The sequence below is a fragment of the Orbicella franksi genome, chromosome 12 (assembly GCF_964199315.1).
Source record: "Orbicella franksi chromosome 12, jaOrbFran1.1, whole genome shotgun sequence".
NCBI lineage: Eukaryota > Metazoa > Cnidaria > Anthozoa > Scleractinia > Merulinidae > Orbicella > Orbicella franksi.
Window position 1 is genome coordinate 26,299,879 of NC_138156.1, and position 25,935 is coordinate 26,325,813.

General features: G+C 41.0%; 4 protein-coding genes across 4 annotated transcripts; 3 read left to right on the top strand and 1 right to left on the bottom strand.

Moving 5' to 3' along the window:
- The first annotated feature begins 1,009 nt into the window (after positions 1-1,009).
- On the top strand, positions 1,010-6,309 carry LOC145463126 (dapdiamide synthesis protein DdaC-like). The gene is made up of 5 exons (XM_081446844.1): positions 1,010-1,417; positions 2,424-2,993; positions 3,219-3,425; positions 4,018-4,398; positions 5,977-6,309. Exons 2-5 carry the CDS (start codon positions 2,427-2,429, stop codon positions 6,025-6,027), a joined length of 1,206 nt encoding a protein of 401 aa, XP_081302970.1. The 5' UTR covers positions 1,010-1,417; positions 2,424-2,426; the 3' UTR covers positions 6,028-6,309.
- Positions 4,419-13,179, bottom strand: LOC145463127 (D-aspartate oxidase-like). Its single transcript, XM_081446845.1, has 10 exons — positions 12,964-13,179; positions 12,171-12,288; positions 11,358-11,437; positions 9,636-9,701; positions 9,373-9,427; positions 9,103-9,204; positions 7,941-8,026; positions 6,959-7,079; positions 5,910-6,023; positions 4,419-5,477 (listed from the first exon to the last, which is right to left on the bottom strand). The coding sequence occupies exons 1-10, from the start codon at positions 13,149-13,151 to the stop codon at positions 5,361-5,363; spliced, it is 1,047 nt and encodes a 348-aa protein (XP_081302971.1). The 5' UTR covers positions 13,152-13,179; the 3' UTR covers positions 4,419-5,360.
- A 2,521-nt stretch (positions 13,180-15,700) lies between these two features.
- LOC145462351 (uncharacterized) lies at positions 15,701-19,530 on the top strand. The gene has a single exon (XM_081445844.1). It carries the CDS (start codon positions 15,772-15,774, stop codon positions 19,528-19,530), a length of 3,759 nt encoding a protein of 1,252 aa, XP_081301970.1. The 5' UTR covers positions 15,701-15,771.
- A 126-nt stretch (positions 19,531-19,656) lies between these two features.
- LOC145462352 (uncharacterized) lies at positions 19,657-20,241 on the top strand. Its single transcript, XM_081445845.1, has one exon. The coding sequence runs from the start codon at positions 19,657-19,659 to the stop codon at positions 20,239-20,241; it is 585 nt and encodes a 194-aa protein (XP_081301971.1).
- The last annotated feature ends 5,694 nt before the right edge of the window (positions 20,242-25,935 follow it).

The following is a 25,935-nucleotide window of genomic DNA, read 5'->3' on the forward strand; positions in this document are numbered from 1 at the left end:
CTCGGGCGAACAAACCATCTTTTGGGCTTGTTGGCTAAATTTTCACATATCATTTAGTTTAATCAGAAGCTCATATGTCGATAGCAGCTGCTCTTATTTCCTTTGGAGAAATGCGCCACAAGGTTTGAGGAAAATTTTTCACTTTTAAAATATCCTGCTGATAGACGAGGGAAATCAGTAACTATTTTACCTTAGTTTACACCACATAAGTGAATGGTGCTTTTCTCGCTATCTGATTGATCAACTTGGAGGTGATTTGCAAAGTGCTAGTCATCTCCACTTCGATGAATAATTGTTAAATATTAATAAGAGATTGTAGAGATGAGAGAGTTTCCTCATTTTCTTTAATAAGGCTTTATTCTCTGCAAAAGTGAGAAATTTTGAAGTTTTTGGGACAAATGTAAAACGTGGACAAAAGAATTCTTCATAGGCAGAATTATGTTTGAGGACTTGCGATGTCTTCTGATGAAAGTCATTAATCTTGTAACAGCTCCCATACTAAGTCAGAGGTTAAATTAAATAAAAACGTTATCTTATGCAGGAAACAAGAGGCCACCCGATTGATAAACCGTTTCTGAACTTGCATTAGGGGTACCCAACGACGATTTTCTCTCAAATACATTAAAAGACTGTTTTAGGTTATTTGGAGTCAAAATCCTCACCCATTCATTTAACTTATTACTGTAGTTTTCTTCGCTGCAGCCCTCTCGGTTCCCTTTAATTTTGACCGGAAACACTTTGTCACCTCTCTGCAAAAAAGGGCATGGCAGTTCCTTTTTGCCTAATACCTGGAAAATCGCTTCAATTCTTGAGTTAATATTGTTTTTCCAAATAAGGTTTCTTTTCGCGTTATTTATTTGGGTACTCTGTACGGGTAAACTTTGTTTAACTTCGATGCTTGGTGACGTGTGTCAAAATCACTAACGTTTGGCGTCACGATAAGACAAGGTTTTTGATTGGTGTAGTCTGTGAATTTTGGCGCGATCTACCCAGGAACATATTAGCGAAGTTGTCATTGGCTAAAACGCGCAAAGAAATGCGATTCTGGTTTTAATATGAGACGTTGGTAGCGTGACGACCAAAAACAAAGGCTTGCGAAGTGCTCACGTCAAAGCCACAGGCGATGTAAGCTTCACATATGTTTTAATCCGTTCTAGTTATGTAAACGGTCCCGTTTTGCTCGTAATCTTTTCCAGATATTTGAAGTATTTCCATTAGTAAAGTTACAAGAGTTCACAAAGCTACGACAGCCGCGAACGAGACAAGCTTATGTTCCACGTGAACAGACAACAAAATTCGTCCCGGTAGCCGGTGCCAGCGCGGTTACCGGGCTCATATATGAAGAGGCCCTAAGTCGTGTACTTACGCGTAACGCTACCTGTGGCTGCGTTACAGCGGGAACCCATCGGCCAGAAAGGTGAGTCAAAGACGTAAACCTTGCTCAAGCGTATTTTTATTTCATCCCATTGAAGTTGAGAGGTGTCATAGGTGCTGCCAGCGAAGGAAAAAGTAGGAACAAAGATAAGCTATCTTACATGTTTGCAGTCAGCTTACACCTGAGAAGATCTCGTCGTGTAAAGCGCCTGAAATTTGAGAATAATCATAGACATCTCACAACAGCACAGCCGAATAGTAAAGGCGACTTTTACTGCATATCTGATGAAGAAAATTGAAATAGCTTCTGGTATATAAAAGAATAAACTCTTGAGATCTCGATGTTATTCGAAACGAAAATCTTAAGAATTAATATTAGATCTTAAAACAACATCGACTAGAAATTACAATATTACTTCGAGGACAATGAGCTGGGACAAGATGGCAAATTCGGAGTTACGGGCTTTTCTTTTTTTGTTAATTTAGCGGCTATTCCTTGGATGCTTCTTCAAACGTTACGGCTAATAATGTTACATGTAAGTGTGATGTTCTTAAACGAGGTCTTGTAGTAATATTAGCAATACAGAACGTCTCCCTAGCTGTTGAAATTCGTCAAGAAGCTTATGCAAATTTTAGAAATTTTTTTGGTCACGTAGCTTGCGTGACGCAGGTTCCGTTGTATGAACGGTGCCAATATAAGAGTTTGTATGGTAATATAACAAACGTATCAGCAGCTACAGAGAGGTAAATCACGGTAGACTACGAGTGGTCCCTTTTCCGTCCAGGAAAAAAAAACCGCGATAAAAAAATGGCCGCTTGAAATCTGGTAGCTAGAAAACCAGATTTAATTCAAGTGACCTTAAATTACTGATCCTGATCCAGATCACCCCAAAGAAACGCACCATAAGTTACAGGGACCGAAAAGCCATGCGAAAAATGTTTCTTTATTTGAGTAACAATGACTTCTTGACCGATTCTAGAATGTCAGATTCTGATATTCACGGCTAGAAATTCTAGTAATATAAATAATATCTTGTTATTACCCTCAGACCATGACAGCTCGTGTACTAACAACGTTTTGGAGATTTTCATCTGGCTTCCGAACGCCAAGCAGAAAAATAATTGTCCACCTTTCTTCATTGCAAATTCCAACTGCAACTGCCACCACAGCGAGCATTTTTGAGCCAATACCCAGAGAGGAGCTGGTGACGAAATTCAAGTCGAGGCTAAGAGACAGGCAGTTTCTTCCAGGCTCCACGGGCGGTGGTTTCCCAGAGTTCCTAGCAGAGCCAAGAGATTCATTCCCACTCGGCGTGCGAGTAAATAATAGGAACCAGTCCTCTCTCGCGGAGCTGACTGAGAAATGCATGGATTACGTGGAGGAAAACTTCCCACATAGCCCCGCGATATTGTTCCGTGATCTGCCAGCTAAAACAGCAGAGGACTTTTCGATCATTGCTCAAGCGATTAAAGGGAAAACTTTGACTTACGACGGTGGCACGGCATTTCGGACCCAGATTGACAAAAGTGCCGGGACCTACACGGCCAGCATCGACCCACCTAGTTATACAATAGAGCCGCACAATGAAATGGCTTTTAATGATGTCTTCCCTTCCAAGGTAAGCTGATACATAGCCTGCTTTGTATTGTGTTTCGGCGAAAAGAACGGGTGAAAAAAAGGCTAGGGACTTGAGGCGAGAAAGCCCGTTAACTCTCTTTCTTTCTTCCCAAGATCCCCCTCATTCTCGCGCTCGGCTCGTTCTCCTATTGCTCGCCCCCACAAACCGACAGCCTGGAACAGACTAACTTGTTCAGCTGCTTACTATGTTTCACTTCTTTTGTAGGTGTTCTTCTTCTGCCTAAAACAGGCTGCTGAAGGCTGCGGTGGTGAAACACCACTTGTGAAAAACAAGGAACTTCTCTCTAAACTTGACTCTGCAGTTGTACGAAAGTTTGAAGAAAAGAAACTGCGATATGTACGCTACTTGCCGGACAAATCTCGCGGGGATTACATGAACTGGCAGCACGTTTTCTTTACTGAGAACAAAGAGGTATTGTATACAGAAACAGTCAACCTGTCAATTTTATTCGTAGTGGAGTATAAATTGAAAAACAGTCGCAAAAGTTATCTGTGGAGGCGAACCCTGCGAGAACACAAAGCCGATTATTTTTCACTTTTTACCCCACTAACAGACAATTTACAGGTTACAGGTTAACAATTACTGAAAAGGGTTTGTCATTTCATAGCCTTGTTTATATACACTCCACAAGTGAAACGCGTTTTGTGATTGGTCGAGAATGTATCACGTGACACGCAGTTAGACTCATTACGTTGTGCATCTTGCGATCACAGCAATGAACGCCTTTTGCATGGACATCGCTAAATTGGTTTTTGAATTGAAAGATAGAACGAAAATAGAAGAAATAATACTGACATCACCGAAAACAGAGAGGTTTTCATTCTCTTTGACCTCCAATGTTCCCTCATCGCTTTTTTCCGCTCACGCAAGCCTCCCAGAGCCTCTTCAATGGCTGCGGCGAGGCAACGAGTAGAATTTAGTCGTTTCGTTATATCAGGGTGTTTAACTAAGTTTCAAGAATCATTACCTAGTGTAACAGCGCCTTAACTCTCTTCTGTTTTAGGATGTCAAGCCCAGAGCGAAACAACAAGGGTACAGTGTCACATGGGACCCGAACGGAGATTTGTACTTATGGCAAAACAGAGATGTCTTCATACATCATCCGCTGACCGGAGAGAAAATCTGGTTCAACCAGGCAACGTCGCACAATGGCTCCTACTACAGGGACATGCCAAACTTTCACGGCACAGAGATCCCGGATGATAAGTTTCCCTGCCACACTTACTACGGCGACGGAAGTGAAATTGAACCGGAAGCGTTGCAGCACATCCGGGCAACAGCGTGGGAATGCGCAGTCGGGTTTCAGTGGAGAAGTGGCGATCTACTGGTGATGGATAACCTGGCCGTGCAACACTCGCGGATTGGGTTTACGGGCGATAGAAAGGTACTCGCCTATTTGACTGCCTGACGAAGCAAAGGCGCTTCTGCTTTTGTAAAAGAAGATAAATAAAACACTTGGAATGTTTAATGAAACCGTAACTAAACAAAAACACTCACTGGATATCAAGAAACAAACGACATCAAAAAATACCTCATCCTCCTTGTCTGTACCGTTTTCAGTCACAATTTCTTAATAACTGCTCGCTACTGCTCATGCTACTTTTGACTGGAGAACAAGGTTCGATTCAGGAACTAAATGATGCGCATGCTCCAACCAAGATTTTACTGACCATGGCGCTTGTTTTACCGACTGTGACATTCTAGTACCCAGTGCCCTACCTTATCTTCTCGAAATTTGAGTAACACACACAAAAGAAGAAACTAGAAAACAATAACCTCACGGTATTGGGGTAATTGAGGGTTTATTGCTCTCGGGTCAGACCTGTTTCAAATAGTATGTTATTTTCGGTATTTTCTTAACAAATTAGTTATACGATTTTTTATCGCAGCAATGACGTTACTTGCAATACAAATATTATATACACTAGTAACTTTACCTATAATAGCGAAATACACGATTTTGTCATTTCTCTTTTAATTATACAACTATCATTACTTGATTATTTTCTGATGTAATACGTACGAAATCAATTAAGAGGCCACTGCTGTTTTGCACAGCTGTTATATATACCCGTACGTAAGTGATATAATGAAACAACGATCAGTTACGCAGGAGGTTTCTCTTATCAAGATGGTTTTCAGGGATGTCCTGGGGTAAATTGAACTTTCATACTATCATTTTAAAACGATAGTACTAAAACAGTGAAAAAAAATATTGACTAATTAACTTAAACATCGATAAAACGCCTTAACTCTCACAAAACAGCAAAAAAGGCGTAAAGAGAAAACGACCAGTCATCCTGGATTAACGAATAATCGTTCCCCACACTATCATCAACGGATCGTTTATAGTTTCGCCTTTTGCCCTTGCGCCAGAAATTGAAATACCAAATCAGCGGTGTCTGCTGCACAGCCCCAGTGAACTGTTAAACCTGAACCACCGTGCCCATAATTATGAACAACCTGAAAAACAGAAAACAAAAGAATAAATCACCATGGCCATAATTATGAACACCCGAAAAACCAGAAAAAGAAAAAGAAAAAACCATAGAAGAATGATACGAACGTTTGTTTTAGATGGTTAGTCTTTTCTGTTCTACATTAGTTTTGTGACACGAGTCAGCGATGTGCGAGGCGAGTGAGAGACCCGTTTAGCCACGCGAGGCGCGTGCGCGACTTGTGTGTCCACGTGAGGCGCGTGTGAGACACCTTATGGCCACCCTTTCGGTCTTCTTACTGTGCCAACTTCGACGGTCCTGTCCCGATACGGCCTGGAGAAATAAGAGACTTTAAACATGCGCTCCAAAACTAATTGGTAAATTCTATTTATTTATTAATCATATAACGAGTGCTTTATTGCCAGAATTGCAAAACATTTATAGTTCCCCTACTAACTTTGAGACTCCGTTCTCTTCCAAGTTTGTCCTTAAATTTCATGACCTCTTTTTCAATTCTTGTGCAGGGTCTACCAGGTCGCAGTCCTACCCATGCTTCTAACACTGGAGCTCGCTGAAGAGAAGAAAAGAAACAAAACATGTCAGACAATGCTAAACCGATCTTCCCAGCCGATTTTATCACGAGCATTGTGCAGCATTTCTTAAAACGTGGACGCAGCAGGGTCGAGTGGTTAGGGCGGCGGACTTAAAATCCGGAAGTCGCTTGTGGTTAAGTCCAGCTCTGACCACTAACTGGAATCGTTTCTCGGTAGATCCTAGTTCAACCCCTGGGTCATGCTTGAAAATAGCCCACTGATCTGCCTCCTTCCAGTTGGGATTTTTAAGCCTATTATGTTTAGATGATATATTTGTTTCTTTCTGTTTAAGTGGCATGCCTGTGAACTAGCTAGGTGTAGCTAAGCGCATTGACCACTATAAACAACAATATTTGAATATTTTTTTAAATATTTCATCGAGTTAATTACCTTGTGCATACATAGCACCAATGATTAGTGACTGGGATATGGTTAGAAGTTTTGTCATTGATTTTCTTCTCATTTTTTGTCACTGAATTCAACATGCCGCTAGCAAAATGCTCAAAACATCAATTTTTCAAGCCTGTGCATGCTTATTAACCAGCCGCGAGGGCCATACTTGTAGGATATCGGCCCTTATTAAGTCTGTATAGAAAAACCAAGGACCTATGTTCTTTGTTCTTTCAGTCCAGTCCTTACATAAGAGATTTACTAACCAGCTTTTGTGATCGAATTGGAGCTTGAAGAGCTTTAACCAGTCGCATATTTTCTAGATATAAGACTCACACTCTACTCGACCCAGGGAATTGGCTGTGTAAGGTTATAAGCCTTCTTAGTTATGTTTAGTCGTGTAATAAACTTATCCTTCTTCATAATCTTCTCATATATAATATTATAAATACACTACATACACTAGTTAAAATCACTCCACTTTTGCGCTCCGATGATTTACGCTGTCAAACACTTGACTTACTTTTAGACTAGGTATGAGCTTTGACGTGACCTCTAAGATGTGTCTGGTGTCATCAGCGCTAACTTTTGTGTCGAAGTTATTGTGATATCCAGTTCCCCCGAGAACAACTTCACCATTTGCTCTGAAGAAACAGTAACAAAGTGTCAAGCCTCGTCCACACTACGCCAGAGGCAATTGAAAACGCAGCTTAATTTCTACGGTTAGGCCTACCGTCCACACTAATCCGTCATGAAAACGGAGCTTTTCAAAAACGCTCTTCAAACCGCAGAAATTTGAAAACGCCGGCTTTGCGTTTTAGTGTGGACGGAAAACGCTTTGAAAACGGAGCTTTTCGACAACAATGACTTCACGATAATCACGTGATCTCCTGCCCGAGTTTTCCTCAAACACAAATCCAAAATGACCGGTGATTGATGCGTTTTCAAATTTCTCTGGCGTAGTGTGGACAGAGAACATTTGATGCAGAGTTTAGTTTTTACTTGAGGGAGATTATAGATCCTTATTAGGCTCAGCCCTATGATAATAGAAACCCATTCTCATGGGCCCGCAATACACAGATTCCGCTGACATATTGCCATCCAATATCCAGACCACGTGATGATTCATTTGGGAGGTTACAATGATGCAATCTGCCACATGCAACTGATTTCATAGGAGTGTGTACAAAAAGAACAATATTGTAACTTCCCAAATGCATTGATATCCCTTGGGAGGCAACAAGGATTTAAACACATTAGCTGAATCCACCTACGCATGTAGAATGTTGTAGATGTTCATTGGGCAGTTCCAGAAAAAATCCATACACCCCCCACAGAAGGGAATGGGAATTTCCCAGGGGGTGGGGTTCTGTAATACTGAAAAATTAAAGAAATGTATGAAGTTCCAGAGGGGTGGGGGGTCTTAGGAAAAATCCCTTTTGTGGGGGACGTATGGATATTTTCCGGGACTACACATTATAAAGAAATTTTGATCTTGGTCTTACTGTGGAAGAATATAACAGTATCTTTCCTGCTTTGCAAGGTGTTTATCTTCTTTGAAATAAGCCTCTTTAATCCATGGTGCATAAACCTAGAATGAGAATTCAATTAAAAAAATCAACAACAGTGGACCCCATTGATACAAGGTCATTAACAACCACCCTTTGACAATGTGGTGACTGCTGTAAAAAATGGTAAAGACGCACTAAAGGGGTATCTGTATTACCTTGAAATAAAAAAATAAAAAAAAAACTGCTTAAGCGTTTTTTTTCAGGCAAAAATTAATGACTGTGTTGTAACAGCAGACCAATCACAATTCATATAATTATTTGGTTCTTTATCGACTACCATAAACTGCCACTTATAAGCGCCTCTGGTTATAAGCCCCTCCGGCTATAGGCCCAATTCTACCTGTAAACTGAAAAATACATCGTGTTATAAGCCTCCCCTCTAACTTTCCTTCTTTTGAATTCGTTTTCAAGCTTAATTGCTAGTAAATACAAAACGTATTTTGATCATTTTTTTTATCTCGTTTATAAGCCCACTTGGCTATAAGCCCCCTCAGATATAAGCCTCTCTGTTTATAAGCTCATCTAAAAGCCCTGGACTTATAAGTGGCAGTTTGTGGTAACTATTCCATCTGAAACAAGACAAAACAATTCCTCAATCAGTGACAGGTGTAGCACTTCTCATATAAATGATTTCATTAAGCTATTGCATTTGATTTCCTTATTTCAGTTGGGCAAGTCAAACATACATAATCATCATCATCATCATCATCATCATAATCAGAATAAGTTCTTGTTGCGCCATGGGATGCATAAGGCCTTAGGTCTAGCATTCTAGTTAGCTCAAACATGTCAGCTTCATAGCTTGCTGGATACATTTTAGCAAATGGAATGTGCTGTTCTACCTGAAAGAACCACACTGACCAAAACTGGACCATGTGTAATAATTGTAACTGTAACAGTCTTATACGCATACCACATGAGCCAATTTGGGTAACAGTTTCATTTGGCTGTTTGGTATCATGTGCTGTCATTATGGAATAGCAGTGGCTTTGTTATTAAGTTTGGCTTGTAGTAACTTCCACTTGTGTGTGAGAAGATCAGTTTATAATCTTTATGTACATGATGAAAACACCATAAAACAGTTAATTAAGCTTACCCTTAAGACTTGACCTCTGACAGGATCCATGGAAAGATCATTGACTAATTCCCGAGCTCTCATCCCACAGCAGTTAACGACAACATCATAAAGACCTGCAAGCTTTTAAATAAGCTGACACTTAAAGCAGTGAAATTTGATCTGATAACATAATTTTAGTACCTATGCATTTATTCATGAATTTTATTCATTAACAACAATGTCAAGAACAATAAACCCGAAGCAAATTTTAATGGCATGTGGCACTATGTTCATACTGAGCTCTCATACCTCGTCCAATGAATGTATTGTTTTTTTCACAACAGAACCACCCAGACGTTGAAATCTGAGAGTGAATAATATGCAGTGCATATACATGTAATGAATCATAACTTGCAGCAACACCTTCAACACATTGTGAGTCTAAAATTTATCAATTGTTCATGACGAGAAATGCTCAAGAAATGCTTAAAAAATTGCTTTTCAAGTCTGGTGGCAAATGTATTTAAGTCTATCAATTTCATATTGAGTGCATGAAAAAGAAACCCTGTTACCTTTCAAGAAGCCATGGGTTGTATTGCTTGCCATTAAAAAACAGTGTTCTGAAGGAATATCCAAATCTGCAAGACAGCACAAACATTAATTAAACAAAAATCAGAGATTAGATTGAGTTTGTCGATCAAGCGGTCCAGGTCCAGGTTCAAGTCCAGGTTCAAGTCCTGGCTGGGGACATTGTGTTTTTGTGCATGATACTACTTTCACAGTACCTCTCTTCACCCAGGTGTACAAACAGGTACTGGTGAATTGGGTGATTCAAGAGAATATCCATAACATACCACGGGCAGCATCTTGGAATTCTGAGGGAGAATGGGGGTTTTTTGGATTGGAATTCTATAGGCATGGGGGATAATGCAGTTTGGAATTCCAAATGCATCAGGGGGGGTTCAGCTCTGAATTTCCGGAGGGGGAAGACAGCGAGAGCTTCGCTCGAAATCACTGATCTGATAACTTTTCCAGTTTGTAAATCAAGCACGAACCGACCACAGAAGCATGGTAAAAATCAATCAGGCAGGTGTTAGCAATCACGCAGATGAGTGAGCAGATGGGTTGTGCCGCAAGCCCCTCACCGAAGAGGCCTTAAAGTTGATGAATTAGATGATTGATTAATGAAATAATTATAAAACAAGTCTGTGTTTCTTTCCGATCTCCCATTTTCAATGATCTTGTTGAGTGGGAAAAACTGGCACCAGTCTCTTGTTTCCTAATGGAACACCTGACAGATTTGTAGGCTGCATTACTAGTGGTCAGCAGTTACTCAATGAGCAAAATTTTCAATATGGCAAGTGACGGCACATTGTGAACTTTACTTTTGCCTTTCACTGGTATCAATATGATCTACTCTCCTGAAAATATGAAGCTAATGAACTGAGAACAAAAAGTCTTATTTGGTGGTAAGTAACTTAACGATAACACTTAGAAGGAAAAGCTACCTTGTGCTTTATTAAACATTTATAAGAAAGTTGAGTTGCTTGTTTGCTTGACTGAAAATTGAGAGCAGAAATTTCTTGGAGGGGGTAAAAAACATTCGTTAGAAATTGTAGGCAGTCAAACATGGTTTCCAAAGGGCCTGAAAAAAATTGGAAATTCCGGAGGGGAGGAGAGGTTAACAATTTTGGAATTCAATGGACATGAGGATGGGGGGGGGGGGGGTAGACCATTTTGGGATTTCCAAAGGCAAGGGGGTCTTAAAATGTTCATGCTACCCATGGTAGGGTATGGATATTTTTTGGAATCACCCATTTAATGCTGGAGGTAACCCTACCATTCACTAGCACCCCCTCAGAGATATTCCTAGTCACTTAATGCTACAGGAACCGGGATAAGCTTCAGCCTGATGGACCACTGAGCTTGTATGCTGACTTTACCTTACCTACCCATTACTGACTGATTGATTGTAGGGTTTTCTCTGCTTAAGTTTGCTACGAGTTCTCCTCCATCTTCGAAAACTGACCCTTAATTTTAATTTATGTAATCTGTAGTTATTATGTGTGTCAGTTACAAGCAATCTTTTCAAGTGTCTCTCTCCTTGAATGAATCAAATTTTATTGATTGATTTGCATAATGAAAAATGATGTTACATTGACTTTGATGGTCGTAGAAATTTATCAAGTTCTTTTTAATTTGTGATTAATCAAATAATTAATTCTTGTGATTAATTGAATTAATTATTTTGACCTGCTAGTTCATGCAACAATAAAAGCAATAGTAATACTGACTTTGATGGTGGTGGAAACCTATCAAGCTCCTTTTGACTAAGAAGATGATATCCATCCACGCAATCCTTCCAATAAGGTTCCTGTCAGTAATAAGTACATAAGCTCAACAAAGAAATGTTCTTTTATTAGTGGTCTCTAATTATGTAAAGTAGTTTATTAAAACTCTCTTGCAGTAAAACAACTGAATTAACGAGTACATTTTACAATCTTAAATTACCTAAAGTACAGTAATTTACAAATATAACAGTGGTACTATTAATTGAGTCACATAAAATATTTAAGAGGCCTTCCAAGGGGGGTAACCACTTATTAGAGTTTGAGTGGGAGGGGGGGGGGGGAGTGGGGTGGTGGTGGGTGCATGTTCGAGGCTGGGCGCTTCTTTACTTTTACTGGCTTTAGGGTTGGTGCCTATTCTAGGTGGGTGCTAAATCGAATGAGTAAAACCAGCCAGTTGATACTCAGAATATTAAAATTATAATCATGTGAACATTCAATGCTTAGTTAGTTGATTACACTACAAAAATCACAATAAATTAGACATAACTGATATTTCAGTGGTAAACGTTAAACTGAAGGGCAATGAATATCAACAAATGCATGACCAATGATCACCAAGCAGATCTGCTTGAAACCCAAAATGCACATAGTCCAAATGCAAAGACCTAGTGAGCATAAGTCACTTGATCACAATGTCCAATGTTTAGTCTTGGTCAGGAACAAGCTAGGTGAACCTCATTTTTTATTACTGGATTATGATACATAGCGGGGAGGGGGTGGAGGGTTCAGAGCCATATAAAATAAAACTAGACATACCTCTTCAATTTCATCAAAAATAATATAAGCTGACATTGAGTACAATGCTAGATATTGCCCTGCATCTTCTCTCTTTAACAGCTTCTCCAATTCTTTCAGAGTTTCAGAAAACCATCTTCTACATAATTTTCAAACAGAAAGTATATATTAATGCATTTTCAAAAGCTTTGAAATTGCTTGTTGAGGTCCCAGGGGGTACTCCTATATAGCTATGAAAGGTATGGTTTTTGGGAAGTTTAGCCTGGGAGAGGGTATAGAAAACAAACAGTTTTGGTCTAGAATAGGGTATAATTCACCGCAAAAGTGACCGGTGTATAAATAATTTAGTCCAAAATGGGGATCTTTACCCGAGGTTCTATAACAGAAATTGAAACTATTAGTTAGCTTATGTTGGACTATGATTTTGATAAACATAAGTTTCTGCATTGAAAATAGCTAGTCTGGGATAGGGAAGGGGTTTTTGGTGCCTAGTCTGGAATAGGGTTGCAAAATCAAGCTGATCATGGTCTAGTATAGGGTAAGGGTTTCAGTATCTCAGCGGCACACCCCTGCCCAAAGATTTACAGAGTACCCTTGCAGGAATGGAGTTGGCTGGCTATCGAAATTTAACATTTTTGTGCGCGTTCCTTTGGAAATATACGGGACAAAATCAATGATCCAAGTGACATCGGATCATGGTGCATCAAAGTAGTCGATGAATCCTTGACCACAGAGGATTCATCCGTTTATTAAAATGTGGTGACCCGGATCATCCCAAAGTAGACTGGATCCCTTGGTGAAACAAAAAGCTTACTTCTGTAACGCCAAAGGTGTATTTCCCATCGCAAAAGGCAATATGAGCCCTGCCGCACCATCGCTGGTTGTATTGGGAGAAAACGCATCTGCTATTAGTGTGACTTTCAGAGTCGGGTCTCTTTCAAGAATGGTCACCGCTGAAGAAAGACCGATAACTCCCGCTCCAACCACCGCGATGGAAGCCATGCTACTTGGTAACCAGGCGCTGGTCACGCGCGAGGTTGTGCCTAAATCCAACGCTCAGAAGGACAACCGAGGAGTACTAGGAGCGAGTTTCCGAGTCGAGCAGTTTTCGGAAATTGTCGGCTATTCCAATATGGCGGACTATACCAATCACATAATATGCGAATTGCCAGTGGTAAAACTTTGTTGATCAACAAGACAAGTACGTTTTCATTTACCTGACATGTTAAGAATAATGTGTAGAGAGTAAAGCAGTGAATTGTTCGGCAAAATGCTGTATATTTCTTTAGGTCTCTTCCCGTCTAGTTCGCAAACCGTAAATTTGCACGCTAACATGACATTGTAGACGTCTTTGACTTAGGCACAAGAGTTTTTAAATACTTCTTTCCTTGAGGACAATTTTTTTATTGAGCTCTTGATTTGGTGGATCCCCGAATTCAAACTTCCTTTGCCTTGTCCCTCTGGCCGGTAGGATCTTAAAAATACTACCGGCCAGAGGGACAGTTTGTGTATAAGGTAATTGCACTTAAGTCCATGCACAGTTTTATTTGTAGAATAGTTTGATGCATTGCTCTTTAGCTTTATACAACACTAGAATCACTCTACAGTAATATTTTCAGTTTTCTGTGATCTTGTCCCTCTGGCCAGTAGGATCTTGAAAATACTACTGGCCAGAGGGACAGTTTGTGTATAAGGTAATTGGACTTAAGTCCATGCACAGTTTTATTTGCAGAATAGTTTGATACATTGCTCTTTAGTTTTATACCACACTAGAATCACTCTACAGTAATATTTTCAGTTTTCTGTGATCTTGTCCCTCTGGCCGGTAGGATCTTGAAAATACTACTGGCCAGAGGGACAAGATCACAGAAAACTGAAAATATTACTGTAGAGTGATTCTAGTGTGGTATAAAAGTAAAGAGCAATGTATCAAACTATTCTGCAGATAAAACTGTGCATGGACCTAAGTCCAATTACCTTATACACAAGCTGTCCTTCTGGCCGGTAGTATTTTTAAGATCCTACCGGCCAGAGGGACAAGGCAAAGGAAGCTTGAATTCGGGGATCCACCGAATCAAGAGCTCAATAAAAAAATTGTCCTCAAGGAAAGAAGTATTTAAAAACTCTTGTGCCTAAGTCAAAGACGTCTACAATGTCATGTTAGCGTGCAAATTTACGCAGATTTACGGTTTGCGAACTAGACGGGAAGAGACCTAAAGAAATATACAGCATTTTGCCGAACAGTTCACTACTTTACTCTCTACACATTATTCTTAACATGTCAGGTGAATGAAAACGTACTTGTCTTGTTGATCAACATAGTTTTACCACTGGCAGTTCGCATATTATGTGATTGGTATAGTCCGCCATATTGGAATAGCCGACAATTTCCGAAAACTGCTCGACTCGGAAACTCGTTCCTAGTACTCCTCGGTTGTCCTTCTGAGCGGTTGGATTTAGGCACAACCCACGCGCGAGGTACGTGCTGGTCACGCTACGCATACCCATGGGAGATCTGGGTTGGAGAGTTGCCATTTTTTTCGCTCGCGGTTTTGAGATGACAGTGTTTAGAATGGAGCAGCAAGACCCACGGCATCGACGAACAAACTGCTCGTGTAATATTTTTACTGATATCTGACTTTTAAACCTAACTTATCAAGCCGGTATGAAAACATTCTAGAAATTCAAATAGGAAAAAAAAAGAAGATGTGAATAAGCAGGACTAGTACAATGGCAGGACAGACAAATTGGTTTATACTCTGGCCTGGTAACTTTTAAAGTGATCAAACCTATTACGTGCTTGGGTAACAATTTCCTTATGTCACTCTGACGACCGTGAGTCAAAGCAAACACGAGCGACGGCGAAGCAGAAGCCAGCGAAGACGAACAACGTCTCATTAGAGAGATTGACAAAGAAATAAACAAGCTGAAATACTTCTTGGAGGAGACAGGAGAACTGATTGAACTCGGGGACTTTGCTGAGATGCATATCGCCAACAAACGAGCCGAGAAAATTATCGCGAAACTATCGGATCTTATTTCACAGACAGAAGAGTTGAAAATTGAGCGAGGAGTGACATCTCGTTCTGTGAGACAGTGGAAGAAAGACACCAAATCCAAATACGCAGCGTTAGTTATCGACAAGGAGAGGCTTGGAAAGTGTCTTAGTGAAAAAGAAGAGGAAATTGAGCGGCGGAAAGAAGATTCGAAACGGGAACAACAGATGGAAGACGAGTGGCGAATTTGCGAGCTCCGTGAAAGACAACAGAACCACGAGCGTGAGTTATGGAAGGAAAAGCTCGAAGCAGAATTGCGGGTAGCGGAGAAGAAATTAGAAATGGAGAAAACCGCCGTTTCCAGCACAACTAAACTGCCGAAACTTAAGATGACACCGTTCAAAGGTACTGCTGGCGACTGGGTGAGATTTAAAAACATGTTCCTAACTCAAGTTGATGCCAAGTCAATTTCTGACGAAGAGAAATTCGGCTATCTGCTAGAATCTATCGGGCCGCAGGTGAGAGGCCGAATTGCAAACTTGAAATCTGGGCGTATTGGTTATAAGACGGCATGGGAACGACTTAAAAAGGAGTTCGGTCAAACTAAAGTTGTCATCAATGCACACATGGACGAAATAATCAATCTACCTCTGGTCAAAGGAACGAATTATTTCAAAATACAAGAGTTTTACGAGAGGCTGAGCAAAAACTATGACGCTCTCCAAACACTTGAAGAAGCTGAGAAATTACAAGGGTTTGTAATGAATACGATCAACAAATTGCCACATGTCAAACCGGACCTAGTACGAGTTGATGAGAATTGGGAGGAATGGTCGATGGAACATTTAATTGACGCTTTGCAGAAGTGGCTAAAGAGAAATCACGTGGAAAACAGCAAATGCGAGAAACATCTCTTCACACAGAGGCCAGGAGATAATCGGTCACCTTATTGCCTTTTCTGCCGAAAGCATGATCACTGGAGTGGAAACTGCACCGTGGTATCAGGGTTGGTGAACAGAAAGAAGTTCTTTGTGGATCACAATTTATGCTTTAACTGTGGGCGTGCAAATCACAGAGCAGACCAGTGCCAGAGGCGCGGGTGCCTGAAGTGCAAATACAAACATCATACAAGCATATGCGACAGAGAGGAGAGAGAAAGCAGCAGTGCGAATGGGGTTTCGCTGACTGGCTACATTAATTATGCAGAGGAGAGAGTACTACCCGCCATAATTCCCGTGAGCATCAAAGGACAGGTTCTCTGGGCCTACCTGGACACAGGATCTGCATGCAATTTCATCTCGCGTGAGGCAGTCAAGATGTTAAAGTTGAAGCCAACTCGTCATGAGACCCGTGAAATCTTGACGGTCAATGGAACCAAAGTCCAGTCCATGCCAATCTTTGACACCCGCATTGAATCGCTGGACGGAAAATCATGTGAAGAAATTGAATTCACTGGCTCAAAGTTAGTGGACTTTACCACAGTGAGAAGGCCAGACATGAACCAGCTGAAACTGAAGTACTCGCATACACGAGACAAGAGGTTCTACATGACGTCTTCAGGAGAACACCAGATACATCTCATTCTCGGAGATAGCATTTACAGCAGAATAAGGACGGAGAGAGTGTTCAAAGGGAAGCCAGGAGACCCCCTAGTGCAAGAGACAACGTTTGGTTGGGTGGTCCATGGTGGAGATGAATATGGGAGTGGCAGCACCTGCATGTACTTGAGAGAAGCTAACGACTATGAGAAACTTTACAGTTTGGATGTACTGGGGATTGAGGATCGGGGTGAGAATGATCAGCTGGATGTTCTGCGTGACTTCAAGGAGAGTGTAGTGAAAAGAGAGGATAGAAGATATGAGGTCAGTTTTCCATGGATTCCTGGAACAATGTTATCGAACACAAATGAGACACTTAGCAGAAAGCGTCTTGAGAATGTGGAGAGAAAATTGTTGAGAAATGAGAAATTGAGAGAAGAATATGGTGGCATCGTCGAAGAGCAGCTCAAAGAAGGCATAATAGAAGAAGCTCCTCAGAATCCAACCGGAGAACGAGTATTCTACATGCCACATAAACCAGTTGTAAAGCAAAGTGCAGTTACCACGAAGGTTCGCATGGTGTTTGACGCGAGTGCTAAACCACAGCCATTGGCCAACAGCATCAATGACTGCATGTTTACTGGGCCCCCATTACAGCCACTCCTCTGGGACATAATGGTTAGAGCGCGCATGTCCACAAATCTACTTCTGGGTGATATTGAGAAGGCGTTTCTGCAGATAAGTGTTAAAGAGGAAGATAGAGATTCATTCAGATTCCTGTTCAATGTCAAGGGAGAAGAGAAGCATCTAAGATTTACACGTGTACCCTTTGGAGTTGAAGCGAGCCCCTTCTTATTGGGAGCCACTCTGCAGCATCACTTTCAACAGCAAGGGCCAGAGTTCTCAGAAACCGTGAGCGCACTCAAGGAGAACACTTATGTTGACAATCTAATGCAAACGGGAGAAGATGATGAGAAGCTTGTGAGGTTCAAAGAAGAGAGCACTATCATAGTCGAGTCAGCTAAGTTTCCAGTTCACAAGTGGGAATCGAACGTTAAATGTTTTGAGAGTGAAGGCATGCCAAACCCTAGCAAGATTCTAGGACATACGTGGAACAAAGAAGATGATACACTGGAGCTGCCTGCAAAGCCTTTCCCACACGAACAGCCAGTGACTAAGCGAACTATCCTCAGTTATCTAGGAACTGTGTATGACCCACTCGGGATAATCTCGCCCACTATGGCTGAAGGAAAACACATCTACCGCAAAACCTGTGATGAAAAGAAGAGCTGGAATGCAGAAGTTTCTACTCATTTGAAGAACCAATGGCTCAAGTGGACAAAGCAGCTTAAAGATGTCAGAATTCCTAGAAGTGTTGCTACCTCAATTGGAGAGATGGAAGCAGTCCATTTACATATTTTCGCAGATGCAAGCATTCTAGCATGCTGTGCAGTGGCGGTTGCGGTTGTGGAGCACGGGACAGGCGTGGCTAAAGGGCTACTGACATCAAAATCACGAATCTCAAAGAGAAACACTTCAATAGCTAGACTGGAACTTGTGAGCGGTCATATGGCAGCGAATATGGCGAAGAACCTTGGCACTGCTCTTCAGCGGTGGCCCATCAGATCTACCACCATTTGGATGGACAGCATGGTGGCGTTGTATTGGATAACCAATCCTGGCAAAGGTTGGAAGGTGTTTGTGGCCAATGGAGTGAAGAAGATAGCAGAAACCACTGGTCCAATCAACATCACTTGGAAGTACTCCCCATCCGAAATGAATCTAGCCGACCTTGGAAGTAGAGGGGCGACCATTGCAAAGATGGAGAGAGGAAACTGGTTTTCTGGTCCAGATTGGCTCTTGGATGAGAGACAGTGGCCACAGCAGCCAAGGCTGAACAACAGCAAAGAGACAGATGAGGAGTTCAAGGCCAACCAAGAGGCAGTTCTTCACACAGATGAGCGCAAGTTGGATGAGTGGGATGCATTGCTCGAGAGAAGTACCTACTGGCGGACATTGAGAGTAACAGCATGGGTTCTGAGGTTCGTCGGCAACTGCAAGGCGAGAAGAAACAAGTTAAAGAAAACAGCAGGGCCGTTAGTAACCGAGGAAATCACGACTGCGAGAAACTCCTGGGTAAAGCGAGTTCAGAAAGCAGACGAAGCATGTCTACAATCCCCGGGATGGAAGTTGGTCAGAGATGAACATACAGGTGTTCTCAAGTGTGAAGGTAGAATTAAAGGATACAGGCCAACGTACCTTCCTAGAGGACCATTTGCTGAGAAGCTTATTGTTCACACACACAATCAGGTCATGCATCTTGGAACTGCAAACACAATGGCAAGTGTGAGAGAGAACTGGTGGATACTGAAGTTGAGAGCCAAAGTTAAGAAAGTTATCAAGAAGTGCAATGTTTGCAAAGTATTCTCCACCAGACCATACGGAGTGCCGTCGACAAGTGCCTTGCCAGAATACAGAACAGAGGGGAGCAGACCATTCGAAGTGACCGGAGTAGACTTTGCCGGACCTTTTAGTTATAAGGTTGGAAAAAAGGAACAAGGAAAGTGCTACCTTATTATTTTCACATGTGCAAGCTCCAGAGCAATCCATTTAGAAGTAACAAGGACCCAAACAGCAGACGAATTCAAGCAGAAACTCAATGCATTTATCTCACGTCGAACAAGACCTCGCATCATAGTTCTAGCGCTATACAAGTCTATTATTATTATTATTATCATCATCTCAGACAATGCGAAAGTATTCAAGACTACAGCAGATTGGATCAAAACCATCAGGAAAAGTGAGAAGCTACAGGATTGTCTAGCACGTGAGAACATTCATTGGTAGTTTAATCTTGCCAAATCGCCCTGGTGGGGAGGATTCTATGAGAGATTGATCAAGGAGATCAAGAAGGCGATACACAAGACCTTAGGACGGTCACATCTTTCCTATGAAGCATTTGAATCAGTCATCATGGATGTTGAAAGAAATCTTAACAATCGACCCCTGACGTATGTTGAAACAGAGGGAGGAGAGGAAGAAGTGCTGACGCCGAATGTGATCCTGTGGGGGCGAGATGCATATCCAGTAGGGGACATTGAAAATTCTGAAGCAGAGAAGCTGACGAAGATAAGCAAGCGATTGGAAGATGCCAAAGCCCATGTGTGGAAACGCTGGAAGAGAGAGTATGTCCACAGCCTAATGGAAAGCCACAGGCTTAACAAGCAAACAGGAACCACACCTAAAGTGGGAGAAATTGTACTCATTGTTGGAGATGAGAAGAATCGCGGCGAATGGAAAAAAGGAAAGGTGGTGCGTCTTGTACAAGGTAAGGACGGAGTTGTGAGAGGTGTGACGTTGTTCCGTAAAGGACACACCATTGAGCGACCACTTCAGTTAGTCTGCCCTTTGGAAATCCGAGCAGTGGAAAATACTGATGAGCCTCAGGAAGGGAGGAGACAACAAGTTGACTTAAGAAGCCAGAGACCAAGAAGAACTGCAGCTCAGAGGGCTACCAAGAGAATTGCAGAACAGATGCATGCAGAGGAGGAGTATTGATAAACTGGACTGTCGTCAAGCAAACCGGACTGTTGTTGATAAACCGCACTGTCACTAAGTATATCGAACTGTCTTTAGAGTGACATGATTGTAAAAATTGAGCTACAATTTTTAGGGGAGTTGTGTACGAGAGTTTTGACGGACCCCCACCCCCGTAGTTTGCGACATTCAATTGTGTGACCAAATATGGTAGTGAGCACGTGTAGTGACTTTTCTCAGAAACTGGAGAGACGAAGCAGCGAGTTGAACTGTGAGCATACTGTGAGTTTAGAGAGAGTTTTAGCTGCGAAATAAACCTGAAAACTAGTGAGTACTGTGTACCGTTGATAAACGGCTCACCAGTCGCACCACGATTTTAATCAAGTTTAAGAAGAAAGGAGATCAATGCGGTGTTTGGATATCTGATCTTAACAACCATAGATTATTACGATTTTATTTCTCCGTTTTCTCCTTTATTTTAAATTCAATTGAGAAGATACATCACTCACATTTCTTAACACCTTGAAGTTCGTCAAAAATACTTCACTGCGTGGCGTTTTTTCAACTCAGCTCTTCTACGTTTGGAAATGTGGTAAGACAACGTCTCTCGTGTTTAATTGTCCACCAGTGACATTCACCAATTCGGTGTTGAATTATTTAATGCATACAGCTGATGAACAGATATTCCTTAACACATTGAATAATTAGTTTGAGTGTCACACTTTTTCAACAGGTAATCAATTATGTGGAAGTTATATTAATTACAAAAGACTTTCATGGTCAATCGGAACCACATTGCAGTTCAGCAACATAGACCATAATTTGGGCATGCAAGCAGAACGACTGATGCCCAAATTTCGTGGAAGATATCGACAGATTTACATAGACAGTGTCGAATTTATATCATCGAACTCAAATCACGTTTGTTATTCCCCGGGGGGGGGGGGGTTATGGGCTACATAGGTATGTGCCGCTGTGAAGGGTATGGTTTTCAAGCAGTTTACTCTAGGATAGGGTATATAAATCAGAGCGTTTGGGTCTAGAATAGGGTCTCATTTTTCACTTAAACTGACTAGTTGGTCGCAGATTTTATCCAGACTAAGGAAACCAGGAATCACCACTCAAAAATATAAAAAAATGAAATCGGCAAGTTTAAATTTTTGCAACTCAGCCTCAACAGCGTCGATAGATGACTATCATAAAACACTACATTCGAACCTCGATTATCCGTACCTCGATTATCCGGACTTTTTCTCTAGTCCCAATTTTGGCATGAATATTTATTAGTCATAATCAAGATCCGTAGCAATATTCATTTTAAAACTATAGCATTGAAAAGTGCAGGCAAAAGCGAGCTTGTTTTGCTTTTAAAGAGCAAAAGCAGCGCTCGCACGCGTCATAACTAATGAAGAACACTCAAATGAGTTCTGACTGGCTCAGAGTTGAGTGGTTCAAGATGTACAGTAAACCATATTGTTTTCCAAGCGATTCGTAAAAGTGTTGTTTCACGATTAAATGTTGCTTTATTTAAACAGTTTTGTTCTTCATTAATATTTATATTTTCGATTTTTCGGACCCTCGATTATCCGGACTATTTCGTCTGGTCCCAACAAGTCCGGATAATCGAGGTTCGACTGTACTGAATATCATTAACTGTCAAAAATCGGGATTCAGACGGAAATTCGGCTGAACTAGCTCTGGTATAGGCTAAGGGTTCCAGGGTCCCAGCGGCGCATCCCCACCCAGAAATTCCAAAAGTACCCCCCCCCCGGGGTTATTCCGCAACGAAGGACTTATTCCGGAGACACGCTTGAGTTATATCTCTGGTTCATAAACATTGGAATTGAGTATTGCATGGGAGACGGTGACTACAAAAGGAATTCTAATGAAACTATCACCTCCGTCTTAGCGTTTCCGCAAATGACCCCTGCAAAAGTCATCTGCTCGCTTTCAAATATTGTTTTAATTTAGAGCCAGAACTTTCTGAGAGTATTCTTTTTTGTTTTTTTTCAGTTTTAGCACAGATATGACAGTCATGCTGAGTAAGCCAGGGGTTCTCTTTTTTTTTCAGCTTTAAACTAGAAACAGCGTGATAGGTTTTAAAACTCTATTTATTGCAGAGTTATTTCAAATAAACAACCTAACTATAAATTACACTTTTGGAATACACCTGTCTTTCTAATAATGTTCAATATATTTCAATTGCACGTTCTTGCTATTGGTTGCGAGGAATTATAATATCGTATAATAAGGCATACATTCTGAGCGGTATTTAGAATATCATTACTCCTTCGATTGACTGATGCCTCACATAACTAAAGTTTCACTCAGACCTGAACATCAACGGCGGATCTGCTTGTACAAACCAGTGCTGTCATATTCATTCTGAGTAACTTTGTGGTCCCCGCTGCCATTTCGCAGGCTCTCATTGGTAAGCAAACTCCTTATAATCGCTGTCCGTTACAACTAAAAGCTGTTGTTTATGCAAAAGGTGATCTCTGTAATGGTACCGAGTATATCAACTGCCTGAGGTTTTCTCTGCAAGGACTCAACACTGAGCAAGATCTGTTCAAAAAAGACCGATATATACGGTATATGTATTTATCCCTTCCCCACTAACAGCCCCCAAAAAGCAATAAATTTATTACACCGGCCATTTCAGTGACTGAAAAAGAAATATAGATGTGATATCTCAAATCGCGAACGAAAAACGACAAAAATATGGTTGGTGTAAACGCCTTATTCCTCACAAAAAATATACGTTTCTAAGGTACCTTTTAAGTGTTTTGTGTGCACGATAAATTATGAGATAAAATCTAGGCTTAACTGCATGTCACGAGCACTCATTCCAGCTGTCTAAAAATGATCTGACGCTCAAATAAAACCATTTCTAAGATCTTCAATATCTTTCCTTCAGTGACTGCTGTGGAAAACTTATAACCCACACAGATAAAAAAACTCATAAAACGCATATTACTTATTAATAGGAGTCAACACCTCAAACCGAGAAAACAGAAAAATTTCTCATGAAATCCGCAGGGTTGCAGTAATCATAACATTTTTTCAGTGTTAGAGATCATTATCATTTTATGACCTTGGATCGCATATGCCAATGATTATCTCTATTATGATTATATTTTTTTAATATTTATATTTAACAAACCAGGAATTGAAAGTTGTTTTAATTAAAACAAGTTTCTATTTTTCTCACGTAAATGTTGTACGTATTTCTAGCGCTTAATATGTTATTATTGGCGCTCGTTGATATCTCAAATTCTTTGAATCTACATGATATACCTTACCAACTCCAGCTGAGGGCAATTTTTGATCAATTTCGTCGAAAAGTACAGCAATTATCTAATTGCTTTTGCCTGACCAATTTTGGTTTCCCTTAGAGGTTCGGAAAATAGTAGGTGTAGAGCATTGGTAAACTACTACCAGTTAACAATCATTCCAATGTTATTCAAAGATGGCAGATGTACCCTGGTCAAGGTTTTCGCCGCAAAAGTCGACAAATCATTGGAGGACCATGTGCTAGCGTCATATCCGGTGGAGAAGGAAGATGACTGCCAGATGAAATGCTTCAGACACAAGTATTGTGTGTCGTATAACCTGGGTCCTGCAGTGGAAAATGGTGTGCGAGAATGTGAAATCAGCCAATCTGATGAGTTTAGAGACCCTCAAAGCATGACGGACAGGCCTGGGTACTTCTACCGTGGAACCGAGGTAGAGTGATCCTTACCGACAAAATTAACAAATAGATTCCATGTTGCCGTGCGTCTGTTCAGTAATAGATCACAGACGACGTCAAAATGTGGTAAGAACAAAAAAGGGGTACATGAGTCTTTTGGCGAGCGTGTTACTGATGTTTGCTGTGCTTTGGAAATAAAACTTCAATATCTCATTAATCTCGTTAGTTCGTGTGACAAATATTTCGTAATGCATGAAATGTCTATTTTGTTTTCCGTGAAATGTGATCTAGACCCCATATTTTACCAGCCTCTTACATCTTATCTTTGTCCAACCCTACTCTTCACTGTTCTTTAGGCTAGAAATACGTGTAGCTGGGATTTGGGAACTCTAGGTGTGCCTTTATTGGCCTGAAACGTTCGTAGAGGCATATGCTGACCTAGTTGAAGGTCTTCTAAAAATATAGAAAGGTGAAAATTTAGGTTTGCAATTCCGGCAAACCCTTCTCGGCGTTTGTCATTTCTATTTTCAACGCCTACAGCTACATCTTATATTTTCTTCTTGTCCACAAGGTTTTCGTGGTGGCGTATTTCATTTTGTGCTCTTTTATAGAACTCGTGTTCGACTGGTCTATGCCCTAAGAACGCTTCGTGCATTCCAAACTTTGAATCACTCGACATCTTCCAGTGCGTGTGTCCATCAGGCTTCACTGGAGAAATTTGTGCTGTCGGTGAGTATGAAGAAACAGCTAGCAATTGATATAATTGTAGCCTGTGAACAGGCTACGGCTGGAAAGGTCTGGCCTGTTCACAGGCTAATATAGTGGCTAACGACATCTGTTTATACAGTTGTATAGCCACGTCATGACACTAGTAACCAATTGCAAGGCTAAAAAAACTTCATTTACCAAATGATTTGACCAAATCAAAATTCAGAACTGCGTAACTGCGCAGGCAGCCTCGTCCCCGGGGTCTCCTCCTCGATGATTTTCAGAATTGTCCTGGGGACGAGGTTTCGAAGCCAGGCTCTCGTCGACCTTAAGGAGCGCAAGTCGGGAAAGCTTCCATGTGCAACACTGGGGGTGTATTTCGCTATTACGATATATTACTGATCCTTTTTGTCAAAATTTTTAACTGATACAGATGTTGACGAATGTCAAGAAAAATATGACAACTGCCACCTTCATGCCAGCTGCAAGAACACCGCGGGCTCATTTGAATGCTTCTGTCACGATGGATTCACCGGGAACGGTCGCTTTTGCGCAGGTACTGAAGACTGAATATCCCGCAGTCACCTGTCAGAGGCTAAGGCAAATGCAGTGTGGTTGCTCTATTCCAATTTATATAATAAGTCAAATTATTCTCGCATTTTGATTGGTTCTTACCTGTGATCAATTGGAGGACAGACGTAAAGATGACGTCATTAACATTTGTTGGTTTCTTTATTATATAAAACAGATAGATTCCATGTTGCCTTGCGTCTTTTCAGTAATAGATCATAGAAGACGCCAAGATGTGGTAACAAAATCAGTGAAACACTCGCCTAACGACTCGCGTGCCCCTTTTCTGTTCTTACCACATTTTGACGTCATTTGTGAGCTATTTCTGAGGAGACGCAGGTTATAACATGGAATCTATTAATTAAACAGTGCACTTCCTTATTCTTTTAAGCAGAGAAAATTAAAGCGGCTGTATTGAACAAAAGGGACGATTTGGCCTGAGGAACTAAACTGAACAAATGCATGATAACTTATTGAACTGAATTCACGTAACTCTAATCCTAGATTAACTTAGTTCAGCCCCCTCCGATCAACTAATCCTTGGATTATTAGTTTCATGTTGTTCCTTCCTCCACTTTGTATAGATATTAATGAGTGTGATACACAACACCATGGTTGCCACGTAAATGCAGAGTGCATAAATACCGTGGGCTCAAATAAGTGCTCATGCAAGCCTGGGTACAAGGGAGATGGTGTATCTACATGCGAAGGTAAAACGAAGGCAAAACGGTACTGTTAAGATAAAA

Excerpts from the sequence above, each read along its gene's own strand:
- LOC145463126 (XM_081446844.1), top strand. The coding sequence starts at position 2,427 with ATGACAGCTCGTGTACTAACAACGTTTTGGAGATTTTCATCTGGCTTC. Across the intron at positions 3,426-4,017 it reads TCTTTACTGAGAACAAAGAG|GATGTCAAGCCCAGAGCGAA; the intron begins GTATTGTATACA and ends CTTCTGTTTTAG. Across the intron at positions 4,399-5,976 it reads GGTTTACGGGCGATAGAAAG|GGTCTACCAGGTCGCAGTCC; the intron begins GTACTCGCCTAT and ends ATTCTTGTGCAG.
- LOC145463127 (XM_081446845.1), bottom strand. The coding sequence starts at position 13,151 with ATGGCTTCCATCGCGGTGGTTGGAGCGGGAGTTATCGGTCTTTCTTCA. Across the intron at positions 8,027-9,102 it reads TCAGAGGTCAAGTCTTAAGG|GTTTATGCACCATGGATTAA; the intron begins GTAAGCTTAATT and ends TTCTCATTCTAG. Across the intron at positions 6,024-6,958 it reads AGCTCATACCTAGTCTAAAA|CGAGCTCCAGTGTTAGAAGC; the intron begins GTAAGTCAAGTG and ends TCTTCTCTTCAG.
- LOC145462351 (XM_081445844.1), top strand. The coding sequence starts at position 15,772 with ATGGACGAAATAATCAATCTACCTCTGGTCAAAGGAACGAATTATTTC.
- LOC145462352 (XM_081445845.1), top strand. The coding sequence starts at position 19,657 with ATGGATGTTGAAAGAAATCTTAACAATCGACCCCTGACGTATGTTGAA.